The sequence below is a fragment of the Euleptes europaea genome, chromosome 6, assembly GCF_029931775.1.
Source record: "Euleptes europaea isolate rEulEur1 chromosome 6, rEulEur1.hap1, whole genome shotgun sequence".
NCBI lineage: Eukaryota > Metazoa > Chordata > Lepidosauria > Squamata > Sphaerodactylidae > Euleptes > Euleptes europaea.
In genome coordinates, this window is record NC_079317.1 from 39,022,925 (window position 1) to 39,037,849 (window position 14,925).

Consider the following 14,925-nt stretch of genomic DNA (forward strand, 5'->3'; position numbering starts at 1 on the left):
GAACATAGGAGATTCCATTAAGCTATCATGGTTGATAGCCACTGATAACCTTAATGACTCTGTTAAATCCTCCTTTAAAGCCTTCTAAGCCACGGGCCATTAGCACATCTTATGGCAACAAATCCCATGTGAAAATTATGTTTTGTGTTAAGTACTTTCCTTTTGCTTTTCCTGATTCTACTGCCAGTTTAATTGGGTCACCACCACTCCCCACCAACATTACAAACTTGGGAGAAAAAGGTTCTAGTAGGTCCTTATCAAACAAAGGAATACCCCCTTAATCATCTTATTTCTAAATTATAAATCCCCAAGGGCTTTAGCCTTTCTTCATAGGGAAGGTGCTCCAACCCTTTGATCATTGTGTCTGCCCTTTTCAGCACTTGCCATTTTGCAATATCATTTTTCTGGTAAGACAGCTAGAACTGTGCACAGTGTACCAAATGCAGCCTTGCACAAATAAAAGCTCTACAATGCTGTCAGTTTTGTTCTTAGCCCTAATATTCCCAGACACAGAATTTGCCTTTTTTTGTTGCTGCTGCATATTGAATCAACATTTTCATTAACCTGTTCATCATGACCTTTTTTCTAGTTAATCCCCATCACTTTAGTTTCCATCAGTGTATGTGTGGGAACCAGTGTGGTATAGTGGTTAAGAGCGGTGGTTTGGAGCAGTGGAGTCTCATCTGGAGAATCGGGTTTGATTCCCCACTCCTCCACATGAGTGGTGGAGGCTAATCTGGTGAAACTGGATTTGTTTCCCCTCTCCTACACATGAAGCCAGCTGGGCAAGTTACAGCTCTGTTAGAGCTCTCTCAGCCCCACCTACCTCACAGGGTGTCTATTGAGGGGAAGGGAAGGTGATTGTAAGCCGGTTTGAGTCTCCCTTAAGGGGTAGAGAAAGTCGGCATATAAAACCAACTCTTCTTCTTCTGGAGGGGGGGCAATGTAAATCGCATTACATTTTTTACACTGAAAACTATTTGCCTTTATGTTGCCCATTCACCTAGTTTAGACAGGCATATTTGCTACTTTAATATACCACAATATTTCCATCATAGAACTCAAGGCTGTTTAGAAGAAAGGGCCAAAGCTTGGTGATACAGCACATGCTTTGCATGCAGAAGTTTCTGTCCCAGGCATCTCCATTAAAGAATGAAGTAAGACTAAGCTATGACTCAGTGGTAAAGCACCTGCTTTTCATGCAGAAGTTACCCAGGCTCAATCCCTGCATGTCCAGTTAAAAGGGTCAGGAAGTAGGTTACGTGAAAGACCTCCACCTGAAGAGCTGCTGCCAGTCTGAGTAGACAATACTGACTTTGTTGGACCACTGGTCTGATTTAGTTTAAGGCATCTTCATGTGAGGAAGAACTCAGTCTGAGACTCTGGAGAATCCCTACCAGTTAGAGCATGCTAGCCTAGAGCTGACTAGGGCAGTTTTCTATGTTCAGATTGCTCACAGGAGATCTCCCTTTAAGCTACTGACCAGATCCACATTTCTTCCAAAAGGCTGCTGAACCATATGCCTTCCAATCATACCCTGGGACAATTAATTTTAAAAATATCACATTTAAACCTTTTGCACTCTACTTGGGTTTTCACCATCTTAAATCATTTACAGTGATTCACCATCTATAATAATGTATTTCTATGTTGTGCTCTTTGTTAAACTTTGTTTTAAATAATAATTTTATTCGTTTTTGTAAGGGGTACAGAAAGAAAAAAAGGAAGGAGAAAGACAGATAGGGAAATTTGACATTTCATTTTGTGTCCGTGCCCAGAATAACCCATCTACGTTTCCATACCCCACTCACTGCCAGTTATTACCATAGTCATTCTAATATTTTGCCACATGGGTTTCTCTTGCAGCAGGGGCCTGGGCTTCATTGGCGAGTGTAGCTTCTTTGTGCATCTACACTTGGGGTGCCATAGCATGATGTTTTGGGCCATGAAATCTGGGAGCACCTCAGCCTAGCAATATGGGATGTGGGAGTTCCTCACCCTTCAGCTGCTCCAATACTTCTCCTCCAAAAAACACCTTCACCCTCACCACCACCCATTGGTTGAAGTACTGATGGATATATACAATGCTCGTAATGTGGACAACAGGCACCTCAACTGCTACTAACTGTGTACATACTGTGCTGCCAGAATCTAACATAGCTGTCAACTGCTGCTATCTCAACAGAGCCTGAGGTGTCATTGGGAATGGATGAGCCCCTTGAGATCCACTCAACTGGACACACATAGGAAGAATGGGCAATGCTGCTGAAAAGCGAAGTCCTGCCTCACCAGTCTTTCAGAATTCTTTGAGAGTATCAGCAAACATGTAGACAGGAGTGATCTAATATTATATTTTTGGACTTTCCAAAATCCCTCACAAAAGACTCCTGAATAAACTTAGCAGATATGGGATAAGCAGATGGTTGTTTTTATAAATCAAAAACGGCTTAACAATCAGGGTTGTTATTTTAAACAGGTGGGATTATTACTGAAGAAAAAGAAGCATACAACACCAGATCAGGGATTCCATGCCTCCAGTGGTTTCTTTGGTGAGAGAACAGTTGACAGATCACCAGGCTCACTAGACAAAACCCTCCTAACAGAATTCCAGTTACTGTTCTCAAAGTGTCCAGGGAAGACTACCCTAATACAATGTAACATAAAGACACCTGCTGGGGTCATGATCTGGGAAGCATGGCGTCCTATGCCCCGGAAGCAGTGGAACACAGTAGAAAGGGAAAGGCATGAGATGCTGGGTGTGGTGCAGACCAATTGTATTTGCATGGGAGGGGCTGCCATTTTGTAGAGCATCTACTTGGCATGCAGAAAGTCCCAGGTTCAATGCTTGGCATCTCCAGTTAAAGGGTCTAGGCAAGTAGGTGATGTGAAAAGGAAACAAAAAGTGGAATTTGGCAGTGTGCTATCTATTATTCCATTCAGGGCTCATGGCAGGAGAGGACAAAGATTCCCTGCCTCCCTAGGAAGTCTCACTTAACATTTTGACGATTTTTGACAGGCAGCGTAGAGATTCAAATTTGAAGCAAAATAAAACAGGATCCAGTGGCCCATTAAAGACTTACAACAATTATTGAAACATTAGCTTTCAAGAGTTAGAGTTCATCTGATTCATGAAGTTGCCGTGGTAGAAGCCGTCTATGCTGCATTTGGGGTTGTATTCCTTACTTTACCCTCTGTACTTTATACTGTATAATCTTAAGAACTATATTATGTACATTTAGACCTCTGCAGAGTATTCAGGTAGAAAGCAGTAGTAAGAAGGAATTCAGGGACAGAAAGAAGCAAAGGGGACAACAAACTATAAAAAGAGAACAAGTGAAGATTGTACTGCTGGTCAGCTGTAAAAAGGCATAAGAGGTTAGAAAAGAAATGTACCTACAGACATATTTTATTGTAAACCTGCCTGCAGTTTTAGATCATCTGGGGTTGTCCTACTTTGTGTGCCTGCTACAAGCAAGATGAGACTGGGAGGCATGTGAGAGACACTCTGACATCCTTTGTGCACTCAGGTCTGAAATTTCTTCCCAAAATCTTTATAGCTCTAATTGTTGTAGGATTCTATCATTATTCACAATTATCTTATTTGCACGGCTGCCAGAGGCTGCGTTTTTAAGACAGCTTGCACACTTCTAAATCCGAGTAGTAAAACAGACTCTTTCGTCACGCTCGCTACTCAATGAATATCACAGATTAAATAAAACCAGGAAAGGGAAACAAAAACAAAAAATCATTCCTTGCGACGTCCCTCCTCCTTCAAAGAGGCCACGCAGAGCGAGCATAACACAACCGGCGCCAGAGCCCCTCTTTCCTTCTCAAGCCGTAAAGTTTTGCGCCCAAAAGGCCCTCCCTCCGTCTCCCTTTTGCGTCCCCGGGCTATGACGTCAGAGCGCAGGCGGTTGCCCCGGCGACGATGGAGTTCGCACCTGACGGCTGTCGTGAAGCAGTGGGAAGCGAGTAGGGAAGAGGAGGAGTGAGACGGTGTCGCGCGGGAGGAGGACGGGGGGGGAAAGCCCAAAGCCAGCCCTGCCTCCCCACCCTCTCTCCCCCAGCCTGAGAGCGCGCTGGCCGCACCCGTGGTTTCGGAGCGGCACCGTTTGCTATGTAGGAGGCTTTAGGTGGGGGGCGCGGATCCAGAGGCCGCTGCGCGCCTCCTCCCGAGTTCGGGGGGGGTGGTGGTGGTAGTGGTGGTCCCGGAGGCTGTAGCTGCGGAGGGAGGACCTAGCCCGAGCCACCGACGGGGGGCCCCCTCGCGGGCGGGATGTTCTCCAAGAAGCCGCACGGCGATGTGCGGAAATCTACGCAGAAGGTGCTGGACACCCGCAAGGACCCGCTCACCCGCCTCAAGCACCTGCGCGTCGTTATCGGTGAGGAGTGGGGGGGAAGTGGCCCGAGGCCCACCTGGGGCGGAGGGGGAAAGGAAGGCTCGGCTTCCGCGGCGGCCGAAGGGGTAGCTTCCGTCTGCAGGGAGTCTTCTGTAAACATGTCCCTTTCCTCCCAGCTGCCCACCTCACGGGGGGGGGGAGGGGAGGAGGGAGGTGTCGGTCGATCGGTGTGTGGTGAGAGGAGCTGCGTTTCTAGAGAGAATGGAAGAAGCTGCATCCCAACTCTCCGTTGGCATGACAACCAGGACACTGAAGGCCGTGTGGGGATGAGCGGCAAGGGGTCTCTGGGGGAGCGTCAAAATATCTCCCCTTTTAAAATGCGCATCCTCTCCACTTCGAGCTGGTATCTCGAGGCCTGTTTGCATAGCACCACGTTGTTGTAAAGTTTTTAGGAGTTGTTGACTCTTGGATGAAATTGACCTACGGTTTTATAGGCATGATCGGTCAGGTGGCCCTCCTTGGGTTTGTGGGTGACCAGAAGATCCTAATTTTGAGGACCACTCTAGTAGCCATTAGCCAGGGGGTATTTGTTCCAGTGCTGTTCTCCAGCAGGCTGTAGGACTGCACTGTCTGGCTTCCTGTGGAAAGCCCATAGGGCGTTTCAGGAGAAAATCTTTCCCTGGAAAACTTCTTGCATATTCCAATACCCACCCAAGAGTGTAGCAATTTGCTCCCCCATTGTCATTATATTGAGTTTTGTGCCTTCTTCCCCTTTGTGGTCCAGTTTGATGATGCAAGCATGTGCCAGGATTCATATTTCTCACTTGTGACACTTGTTTGAATAAGCACTGCATGGAGTGAAGTTACAGAGTTTGTTCATGTGCCATCCAGTTCTATTTAGATTTTGTGCCTAAGGCATCCCCAGTAGATATTACAAGCAGGAACCCGCAAGAACTTGTGGGAGTCATCTCATTTCCCTCTCCATCACTCTTTCCCTTTCTGGAAAGCCCCCATAGCTTCTCTCCTTTCCTTGCTTCCTTCTCTCCTTTTAGCATTGACGATTTCCAGGTGGAGCCTGGAGATCTCCTGGAATCACAACAGATTTCCCAATGCCCTTAGGGTTGCCATCTCCGGGTTGGGAAATACCTGGAAATTTGGGGGTGGAGCCTTGGGAGGGTGAGGTTTGGCGAGGGAAGCAACCTCAGCAGGATATAATGCCACAGAGTCCACCCTGCAAAGCAGCCATTTTCTCTAGAGGAACTGATCTATGTCACCTGAACAGCAGTTGAAATTCTGGATGATCTCCAGACCAGACCTGGAGGTTGAGGTTGGCAACCCTAATTTCCCTTGAGGAAATGACTACTTTGGAGGGTGGGGGTCTATGGCATTATATCCCCTCCTCAAACCTCACCCTGCCCAGGCTCTACCCCACCCCCCCAATCTCCAGGTATTTCCTAACCTGGAGCTGGCAACACTATCTCCTTCCCATCCAACAGCCAGCCTACCTTTATCTGCCCTTCTGTCTTCAGCTTTCCCTCTTCCCCCCTCCCCCGGCAGCCTCTACCTAGGAAAACTATCCCAGTTGTGTAGTGCCAGCTAATGGGCCAGGCCCACCTGCATAGTAGAGACCCCTCAAGGACTTGTGGGGTGGCACCTCACTTTCCCATGTATTCCTTTCCCCACACTATTTCCTCTTTCTGTCCTCTTAGCAACGCCACCCCATATCTGCTCCCCTTTCCCTGCCTCATTCTCTCCTCAGCCATTCACCAACCTACCTTTAATCTGCCTCCTATCTTCAGCTATATTTATGATTTACTTCATCTATACCCCACCTTTCTTCACAGTTGGGACTAAATCAGCTTACAATATTTCCCTCTCCTCCTTTTTATCCGCACAAGAACTCTGTGAGATAGGTTAGACTGAAAGTATGTGACTATCTCAAAATACCCAGTGATTTTCCAAAGTAAAATGGGGATTTGAAACCTGGGGATTTGAACCCTCTGAAGCTCTAACTGCTACACCACACTGATTTTCATAGGGTAGCTGCTGTTGAACAGTAGCAAGCAGGCGGACAAAACAGAGGGGGAAAATGACCCAACCTAAAAGCAAAGTTGGGTACCCAAAAGGTTGGGTGAAATAAAATTCAATTAAACAATGAAATATGTTTATTACAAAGCCCTTGTGCATATATTAAAACAAGTTTCTGCTTGGTTGTTACTGGTACACGCACTTTGAATGTAATGTCAGCCGATTCCAGAAAGAAATATTTAGACTGCATTCCTCGGATGTGTGCTTTTATAATTCAAAACATATTTTAGTAACAATTTGATATAGGCATGAAGTCCATTTGGAATACATCTTAAAATACATACAAAATTGTTCTGTTTGTTTACATTTATGTGTACATGATATGTTTTACTAGACCACTGAAGAAGGCCTAGGGGCCGAAACGCATTTGGCATGTGGCTTTAGATTATCAACCCTGTATTTGCTACCATAAGGGGTTTTTAATATATGCATGAGCTCTTTGTAATAACTATATTTCATTGTTTAATTGAATTTCATTTCACCCAACCTTTTGGGAACTGAACAGTAGCAAGCAGCCAGGCCTAATTGAGTCATGCAAGTCGAATGGTATCAAGTCACCCAGACGTTGCTTCCAGACCTAAGGTTGCCAAACTCCAGGTGGGACCTGCAGATCCCCCAGAATTACAACTGAATTCCAGATGACAGAGATCTGTCCCCTGGAGAAAATAATTGCTTTGTAGTTTGGACTCTATAGCATTATATCTGGCTGAGGCCTCTCCTCTCCCCTCCCCAAACTCTGCCCTTCTCAGGCTCCACCATAAAATCTCCATGAATTTCCCAACCAGGAGCTAGCAACCCTGGTCAGGCCTTGCCCAAGGTGCCCTCCCTGAAAGGCCTCCCCCTTGCTTTTACTTACAGAACCAGTGGAATGCTGTGGTTGCCTAAAACATCCACTGAGGGAATCCATTGCTTAAAGTTACAGGCCCTCCTTTTATTATTTCCAGGTTTTTTAACCCCCCCCCCCCAATGTATTCTTTTAAGATTTCAGATTTTTCTGCAAACCTGGGGCCCTTTCAGATATGTTGAAAGATCTGTCTTGCCTGTTCCCAGTGCCATTCACTGCATTTAAGTATTCTTAGATTTGGCCGACTTGGAGATTAGTAGATAGATATTTTCTTTAAAATCTTTATAAAAGGCATCTTTGCTCTGTTGGCAGCTTTGCTCATACTATGTGGTTAAAAATGAGGTATTTCTAAACCCGCTTCCCTAAAACATCGCTGCTTGCCCTGTCCTTGGTAAAGAGAGTGAAATGTGGTCTTCCATTATTTTGAGGACTTAATATTTAAAGTCTTTCAGCATATTCTTCCCCGTTCCTTAAACTAGCTTTAATGGACATCTGGATCCCCATTTCTTGTACTTTGTGATAAAATTGCTAAAGTCTCACATAAACATTTATTTGAGAACACACTTGTGTTTTTTCAGTGGCTTCTGAGTTTCCTAAAATGCTTTGATTAGAAGTACTGAGTTAGAGAACAAAATATGCCAAGATGTTTTGTTTGACAGCTAGTTAGTCTGAGCTTGTGTCATTGAAATCAGTGGTAATTTTATGATTATTTACAAGTGAACCTGGATTAAAGGCTGAAAAAACTGTCTGGCCTGAATTGTTTAGTTCTTAGATTTGATCATAAAAGCATACCTGTTTTGACTGTAAGAGCCAAAGGACTGATAACATCTAGCTGCCTTTTTCTGCAGCCTTGGTAATCACTCATTCTTGATTGAAGTGCATTCTTCCACATGTTTGCATGCTGAGTTTAATGTGCTATATCTGTGAATGTCAGCTTCCATTAGATGAGTATTTTATGACAAGTGTATGATAAAAGGCAAAATCCAATATATCACAAATACTCCGCTCTTCCTTACAGTGAAATCAGTCGTGTGGGGGAAATCAAGTTGAGTGCATAAACTAGTTTACAGTGAGAAATGTGTACTTTGTTTCCTTCATGCAATTTTCAATGATATATGTAATTTTTAAAAATTGAGTATCTGTTGGAAAGAACCATGAATTAATGAAAAAATCCTTTGGATGAGTCAGTGGACATTATTTCTGCATGGTAGATGAACAAATGAGTTGGAGAGCCATTCAGTGATTCTTGGGCTGATATGGAATCCAGCCTTCCTGCACTCTGTGCACTCGGTATTTCTGCCATGTAAATACTAAGAAAGGACTAGTTGTCTACCCTTTCCCCATATGCTCTATACCAGGGGTGGGGAACTTTTTCCCCGCCAAGGGCCATTTGGATATTTATAACATCATTTGCGGGCCATACAAAATTATGAACTTAAAAATTAGCCAACCAAGTCCCAAGCAGGCAGCTTCCCCAGATGACCAACCCCAGATTCCCCAAACTCACATCCGCCTTGAATAGAGGCTATTCCTGTCCGTGGGAGGGGGCGGATCGCCAGTCTTAGATCCTTCTGAGCTAGAGATCTGCCAGGACCCACGAAGGGCCAGACCAAATGATTTTGAGGGCCTTAAATGCCCCCCGGGCCTGACGTTCCCCACCCCTGCTCTAAATTCTGAGCATGTTTATTAACCTTATTATTGTTCCCTTTTTCTCCTTGGAATGCATTTTTAATTTTTTTTCCATCAGGAGGTGAATAAGGGAGGGTATCACAATCAGCTGTGTGTAGTCTCCATGGCTAAATTCTGTTTTAGTAAATGCAAAGGTGGCTGCAGATATTCATGTTCTCACTAGCCTTAGTGTAAATACAAGATTGGGTGGGGGGAGAGTCCTTTAATTTCCATACTAAACAAGACACCATGCTGCAGCATCTTCACTGTTGGCTCTTGCTATAGCAGAAGCAGTTTGCTACCCAGGTGCAATTCCCGGCAGGCACATTACAGTCCTGGATTATTAGGGCACAGTTACATGGTTGAATTTTTTTTGGCCTTGATTTTGATGCAAACTGTGAAGCCATGCAGATGTTCTCTTCTACCTACCCATGTGTTCGAGAAACAAAGGACCAGTTTGAATGCTCTTCCAATGATCTCTAACACATTGTTTGCACAATTAGAAGGTATTGTTGTACACATACACATGTGTGCACAAATGCACATTTTAGAAAATGTATTTAACCTGGTAGAGTGTTTCCCATTCTTCAGAATGGTACATTTATAAAATATGTTCTATGGAGGTATTCATAATGTTCCATAATATGAAATCTCTGAGGGCAGCTAGCAAGTTACATATATGCCTAGAACTGCCCCTCAGCCTGAATTAATTGTCACATCTTCCTGTTTATCAAATTCTGAACCTACTTCATTAGAGTATAATCACGGGCACATTGCCATATACTCCAGGGAAGAGAAGCCAACCACACTAGCAACAGACTCTGGAAAAAGCATTTTCCTAAACTCATTTCATGTTTGCTTCACCTCATTATACAGCGAGACCTTTTGTAGCTATCATGTCATTTCCTCCCCGGGAGATCCAGCAGACCAGAAATTACAGCAAATGGGGGCAATCAGCTGTATGATCCGCATACAGGAGTGAAAACAGGAGTCTAGTCCTGTTTCATGCATTTTAAATCCTTTCAAGAGAAGTGTAGATATACTTCTAGAAAGGCATATCTGCTATCTCACTTGCTGTTGGATAACTATGGGCGCAGCCATGTGCCCTTAACAATGTCATTGTTGTTGATAACGAGACAGGTTTGTGAACACTAAGGTGACTTTGTAGTTTGGTTGATTAGTAAGTGCCAGTGGGATTTGGTTTTCAGGTAGGAGATATGGAAGTGATTTGTGCACAGGTTTGAAGTTCCCAAATGTCATGCTGCATTAGGCTAGACTGTTGTGCCAAAGGAGTGGCATTGCTTTCATACCAGTGTGTACCAAACTATTTCAGAAGGGCACTTGAATGGAAAATTGAAGGCTATTGGTAGTAGTGGCCTCTGTGCATCAACAAGCTTTGACATTTACATACACGTTTTGACATTTACATATACTTTCAAAAAGAACAGCTAGTATGTTCCTTTCTTGCCCTAAGTTGTTTAATATTCTCTTAACAAACGCAATGAATTGAGGAATGTCGCACCCTGTTTTTTCAGTCCAAAAATTGGTTTATAACCTTTCATTGCATAATCGTCGCACGGTATAATTCTCAACCCAATGAGGAGCTGTAGGCGCAAGGGGAACGGACGGGCAGGTGAAGCTGCCATGAGTAAGTCACGTTGTCCCAGGTCTCGAGAGCTCCGCAGCGATCTGGGACTCTCCCTGGAGCCTCCATTGTCCATGGCCGCTCTAGCCCCTCCCACACTGCAAATGCCAAGGACTTATCTTCGTCGCCCGGCACAGGGCAGCTGGGCAGCAGAATGCTGGAGGAGGAAGCGGCTCGTTGGGGCACGTGAGAGGCACGCCCTGGGCGGGCAGGAGGGGAGCAACACAAGCTGGGAGGCGCGGGGGGGGGGGGAAGCCAGCTACTGCAGCCCGGCACCTGGGCATTGCAGCCATGTTTCCCATGCGGCAGGCCGGATGCCGGAAGGAGGGAGAGGCAGCAAACGGGAGCCATGCTCAGGGGGCTCTGTTCAACTGTATGGGGGGGGGGCGAAGCCGGGAGGGATTTGGGAGAAACTTCCCCCATAAAAGGAGGGTGGGAGAGGCAGCCCCCACATAATGGTTGCAACCCACTCTTTTGCAAAATAAATTGGCATAAAATCTGCGACAGTTATGCGGTGAAAGATGGTAAAAACCAACTCTTCTACTTCGCAGGTTCAACTGGAAGAAGGGAGAACAATGTATACACTGAGTTGGAGGGAGGGATAAAAATTTCTGATTTCATACACTTTTTTCTGCAGCACTGAGTAGGAGTGTTTTTGCTGTATAGATGTTTGACATTTTGCTGTGACACCCTCCCCCCAACCCACACTGGTTAAGGCTGCACTAGTTAAGGCTGCACTGCTGTGGCAAGCAGGCCTCAAAGTGATGTGCAACAAGGAACTGTAGTTTTGTTTTTATAATGTGGATTGCCATGTATACAGATTCCATTGTATAAAAATAGCATTGGTGTGAGTATTCTTACAGAACTAGAATAGAGAAAAGAATCAAGGGGAGGAGTGACTTGAAACTATATTCAAAATAAAGCCAACTCACAATACAAAATGGTATGAAATCAGCCTTCAGCTACTATACCATTTTAGCGAAACAAGTGTCTTAAAGAATCTGTTATGTTCTTCACAAAATTGCAAAAAAGTGAAAAATGTGTACAGAGAAGACAGTTTAGAAGACTCATACTTATCTAGTGTTGCCACACATAAAAGATTGCTGTACTCAGATACCAAAGTTTTAGTTTATTTGAGGTCCCTGTTTGTTTTGGTGGCCATTGGTGTTTATTTTTAAAAATGGACACAAACTTAGAATCTGTATTGGGCTTTAGTAACTCTGCCTTTTCATCCATTGGCTGCATGGAAATGCTTCTGAGTTTCCGAAGCAGTTATAAATATCCATGAGTGTCTCTGAATGTTAGTATAAACAAAAGCTCTTGCCAAGTGCATTGTGTGTGATATTGTTAAAGTTCCCTAATGCTGAAGGCTGGACCTTAATTTTGGTGATTTGTCTTACATTTTCTGTATCCTTTGAACTAATGCTGGACTCGTATTTTCAAAGTTTTTTTAATCTGTCCAAGTAGGACTGTTTGAAAGTTTTGTGAAAAGATAGATTGATTGTGTAATAGTAATAAAATCATATTTGTCTGTTCAAAAGATCACCTGCTGATTCTGTATTCACCATCCCTAATTGATTTCCAGTAGTAGAAGTGTATCCTCATTAGCTAACAATAGGAATCATCCCAAAAAAGTTGACTCACTGCTTTCTAAAGAATGTGGCAGGATGGTGTTCATTAGTGACTGTGGTGCAGTTTGGTTTCCAAACATTTACTTTAGCAATAGGTAATTTATGTGCAACAGAGTAGTAACCCCTATCAGAGACTGTCGGGAGGCTGGATTTTGTTTTCTTTTTTGATCCCCTCAGTGTTAGGTGGGATTTGCTCAAGAAGTAGGGCCTCTTTGGACTAGAGTAATTACTGCTCTGAAATGTAGGAATAAACCAAGCATTGGCCTAAAAAAAAACCCCAAAAAAACCCCAGTAGCATCCAAGAACTTGCGTCAAGACCAAATAAATAAAGTTATAAATATCCTACATAAAGATGCTGAATCATAGACTAGAGAATCTCTTGCCTTCAGGAGCTGTGGCTCTTCCCACCTTATTTCTTTCCTAGTTCCCCCAAGAGGTTGCGTGTATGTGTGCTGTTTGTGGCAGGCAAACACTGCAGCTAGGACAGGAACTTGGGAGAAGCTGTTGTATCTTTCACAGCTGCAAGGCCATTATAGTGAAATCTCGCTTTACCTAGAACCCCCCCCCCAAAAAAGGAATAAAAGTAACACAGAGATGGTAATATATAATTGGGTTTGTGTTTTTGATATCAACTGACTGCAAACATGTCTGTATAAGCACTCCAAATCTCATGGTAGTTTGTGGTAATATCCTTATTCATAGGTAGCTATGAATCTTCTGTTCCTCAGTGTAGGATGGAGAATACTTGCTTTTCCAAGAATACAGTGTCAGACATTTGGCCACAATTAGAGTTCACAAGATCCAACGTCTGTACTCAGTTGTAAATATCCCAGCAGTTTGGAATGTTACATCTGAAATTCTTATATCCATTTCAGCTACTAAGTTTATTGTTGACTGGACTATTCCATATCATATGCAACAGTTAACTGAGCAACCTATGATACCATGTGCTGCCATCCTGTCTACTTAGAAGTGTATTTTTAATCTGCAGGAAATTGTCATCTGGTCCAATTAACTTATCCAATATAATTTTTTCTGCCCATTTTTCCGTATAAAAGATATACCTCCTGTCTTAAAATCTGGATTAAACCACAGTGTCTGCTTGCATGTGGAAATTGCTGTCCCGTTGTTCATCATATCTCTCACTGTGACTGGCACAAATCATATATGCTTTCTTATTAATTAAGCTCTGTGTTACCCAGTTTGTTGGTATGGGGAGGGGGAGTAGTGGGCTTCAGTTTTGGACCGTGGTGTCTGCATGTTGTCTATATCTTTACATTCCTGTGTGCAAGTTGAAGGAAAGGTTCTATGGTAATGGTTTCAGTCCAAGTTGACTTTCCTAGAAACCATTTTTGTCTTGGAGTATTTTTTTTTTAACCTGTCTTCCCCTTTGATTTAATTTCCTGTCGTTCTCTATTTGTCTTCACTGCTGCAAAAATATCTTGGGTAGCATCTACCCTTGTGCTTCAAAAACTGTCTTCTTCGAGGGTAATACATTTTGGTTGACTTCTGTTGTAACATAAATCACAGTTTACTAGACAAATCCATTGCATTGCAAGGGTAAAAACAGACACCAAATTTAAGTGATTTCTTTAGGACTTACATGCTCTTTTATATAGGCATGCATGAAATACCTGTATATTGAAGTTACTTACATATTTACTGCCCTTTTAAAAACTGATACTGCTTCAGTGTCTTGTTCATGCTAACAAAGAGTAGTTTGACTTGTTTGGAACACAAAAGTTGTGATGGTATGTGGAATAGAACATAATTGAAGAGATTATGGTTAGACAACAATATAGGTTGATAATTCATGGGGACTTCATTAAAAGATTTAAAATATAAGATGCATATTAACCTATAAAGTGGTGTTCATCAAACACAAACAGATGCACAAATAGAATGTATTCCCTATTTTTCTCTCTATAAAGTTGGCATTGCTACTGCTGAGCTAGGCTTGCCAGGTGATTGTTAATGGTGGGCAATTGTCCAATTAGCAGATCTGCCTGCTGCACTTCAGCTGGCTGGCGGAGGAAAGCAGGCCAGCTGAAGGTGTGTGTGTGATCTGCCTGCACAGTGGTGTGAGGCGAAATAACGTCCCTTCCTGGTTTACCCCGGAAGTGATGGGGATGATCCAGCATGTCCCCAAAAAACTATGGAAACCATAATGTTTTTTGGAGGAATGTGCTAGAGCGTTTCCGTCACTTCCAGGGTAAACCAGGAAGCGATGGGGACACTGTAGAACATTCCTCACGCCAGTGACAAGGGGGGACCTGGCAACCCTATGCTGAGCCATAAATTCCCCAATCTATCTCTATAAAATTATAAGTATAAACAATATTTCACTTCTAAAAATGAAATCATATCATTTCAAATAGAAATGCTTCTCTTGTACAAGCAGAATAGGTTGCCTGAAATTTTAGAATTGTTTGTTTGCGTTACTACACTGACATTTGCTTATGTTTTGCCATTCAGTAGTGTTTAATATTTTGCAGTGCTTTATAATAATGAAATGATCTTCTGTTTGTTTTTCAGAAAATGCAGAGTCTATAGATCTTAAGCAGTTTTTTGATCTGCACTTTTCACACATATATTATGTGTTCTTTGAAAATTTTGTGACTATTGAAATAAGTCTAAAGCAGAAAGGTAAGGGGGGAAAAACAAAATGCATGGTTTGCAGTTTCAGTTCTTGAGCATAATGTTTATTAA

At 43.3% G+C, this 14,925-nt stretch overlaps 1 protein-coding gene across 4 annotated transcripts in view; it reads left to right on the forward strand.

Moving 5' to 3' along the window:
* The first annotated feature begins 4,261 nt into the window (after window positions 1-4,261).
* RALGAPA1 (Ral GTPase activating protein catalytic subunit alpha 1) overlaps window positions 4,262-14,925 on the forward strand; it is a 150,016-nt gene continuing 139,352 nt past the window's right edge. For all 4 annotated transcript variants that reach the window (XM_056851781.1, XM_056851782.1, XM_056851783.1 and 1 more), the window contains exons 1-2: window positions 4,262-4,382; window positions 14,752-14,862. In XM_056851781.1, coding sequence (XP_056707759.1) covers window positions 4,277-4,382; window positions 14,752-14,862 — 217 coding nt within the window. In that variant the 5' untranslated portion in view covers window positions 4,262-4,276. The remainder of the gene's footprint in view (window positions 4,383-14,751; window positions 14,863-14,925) is intronic.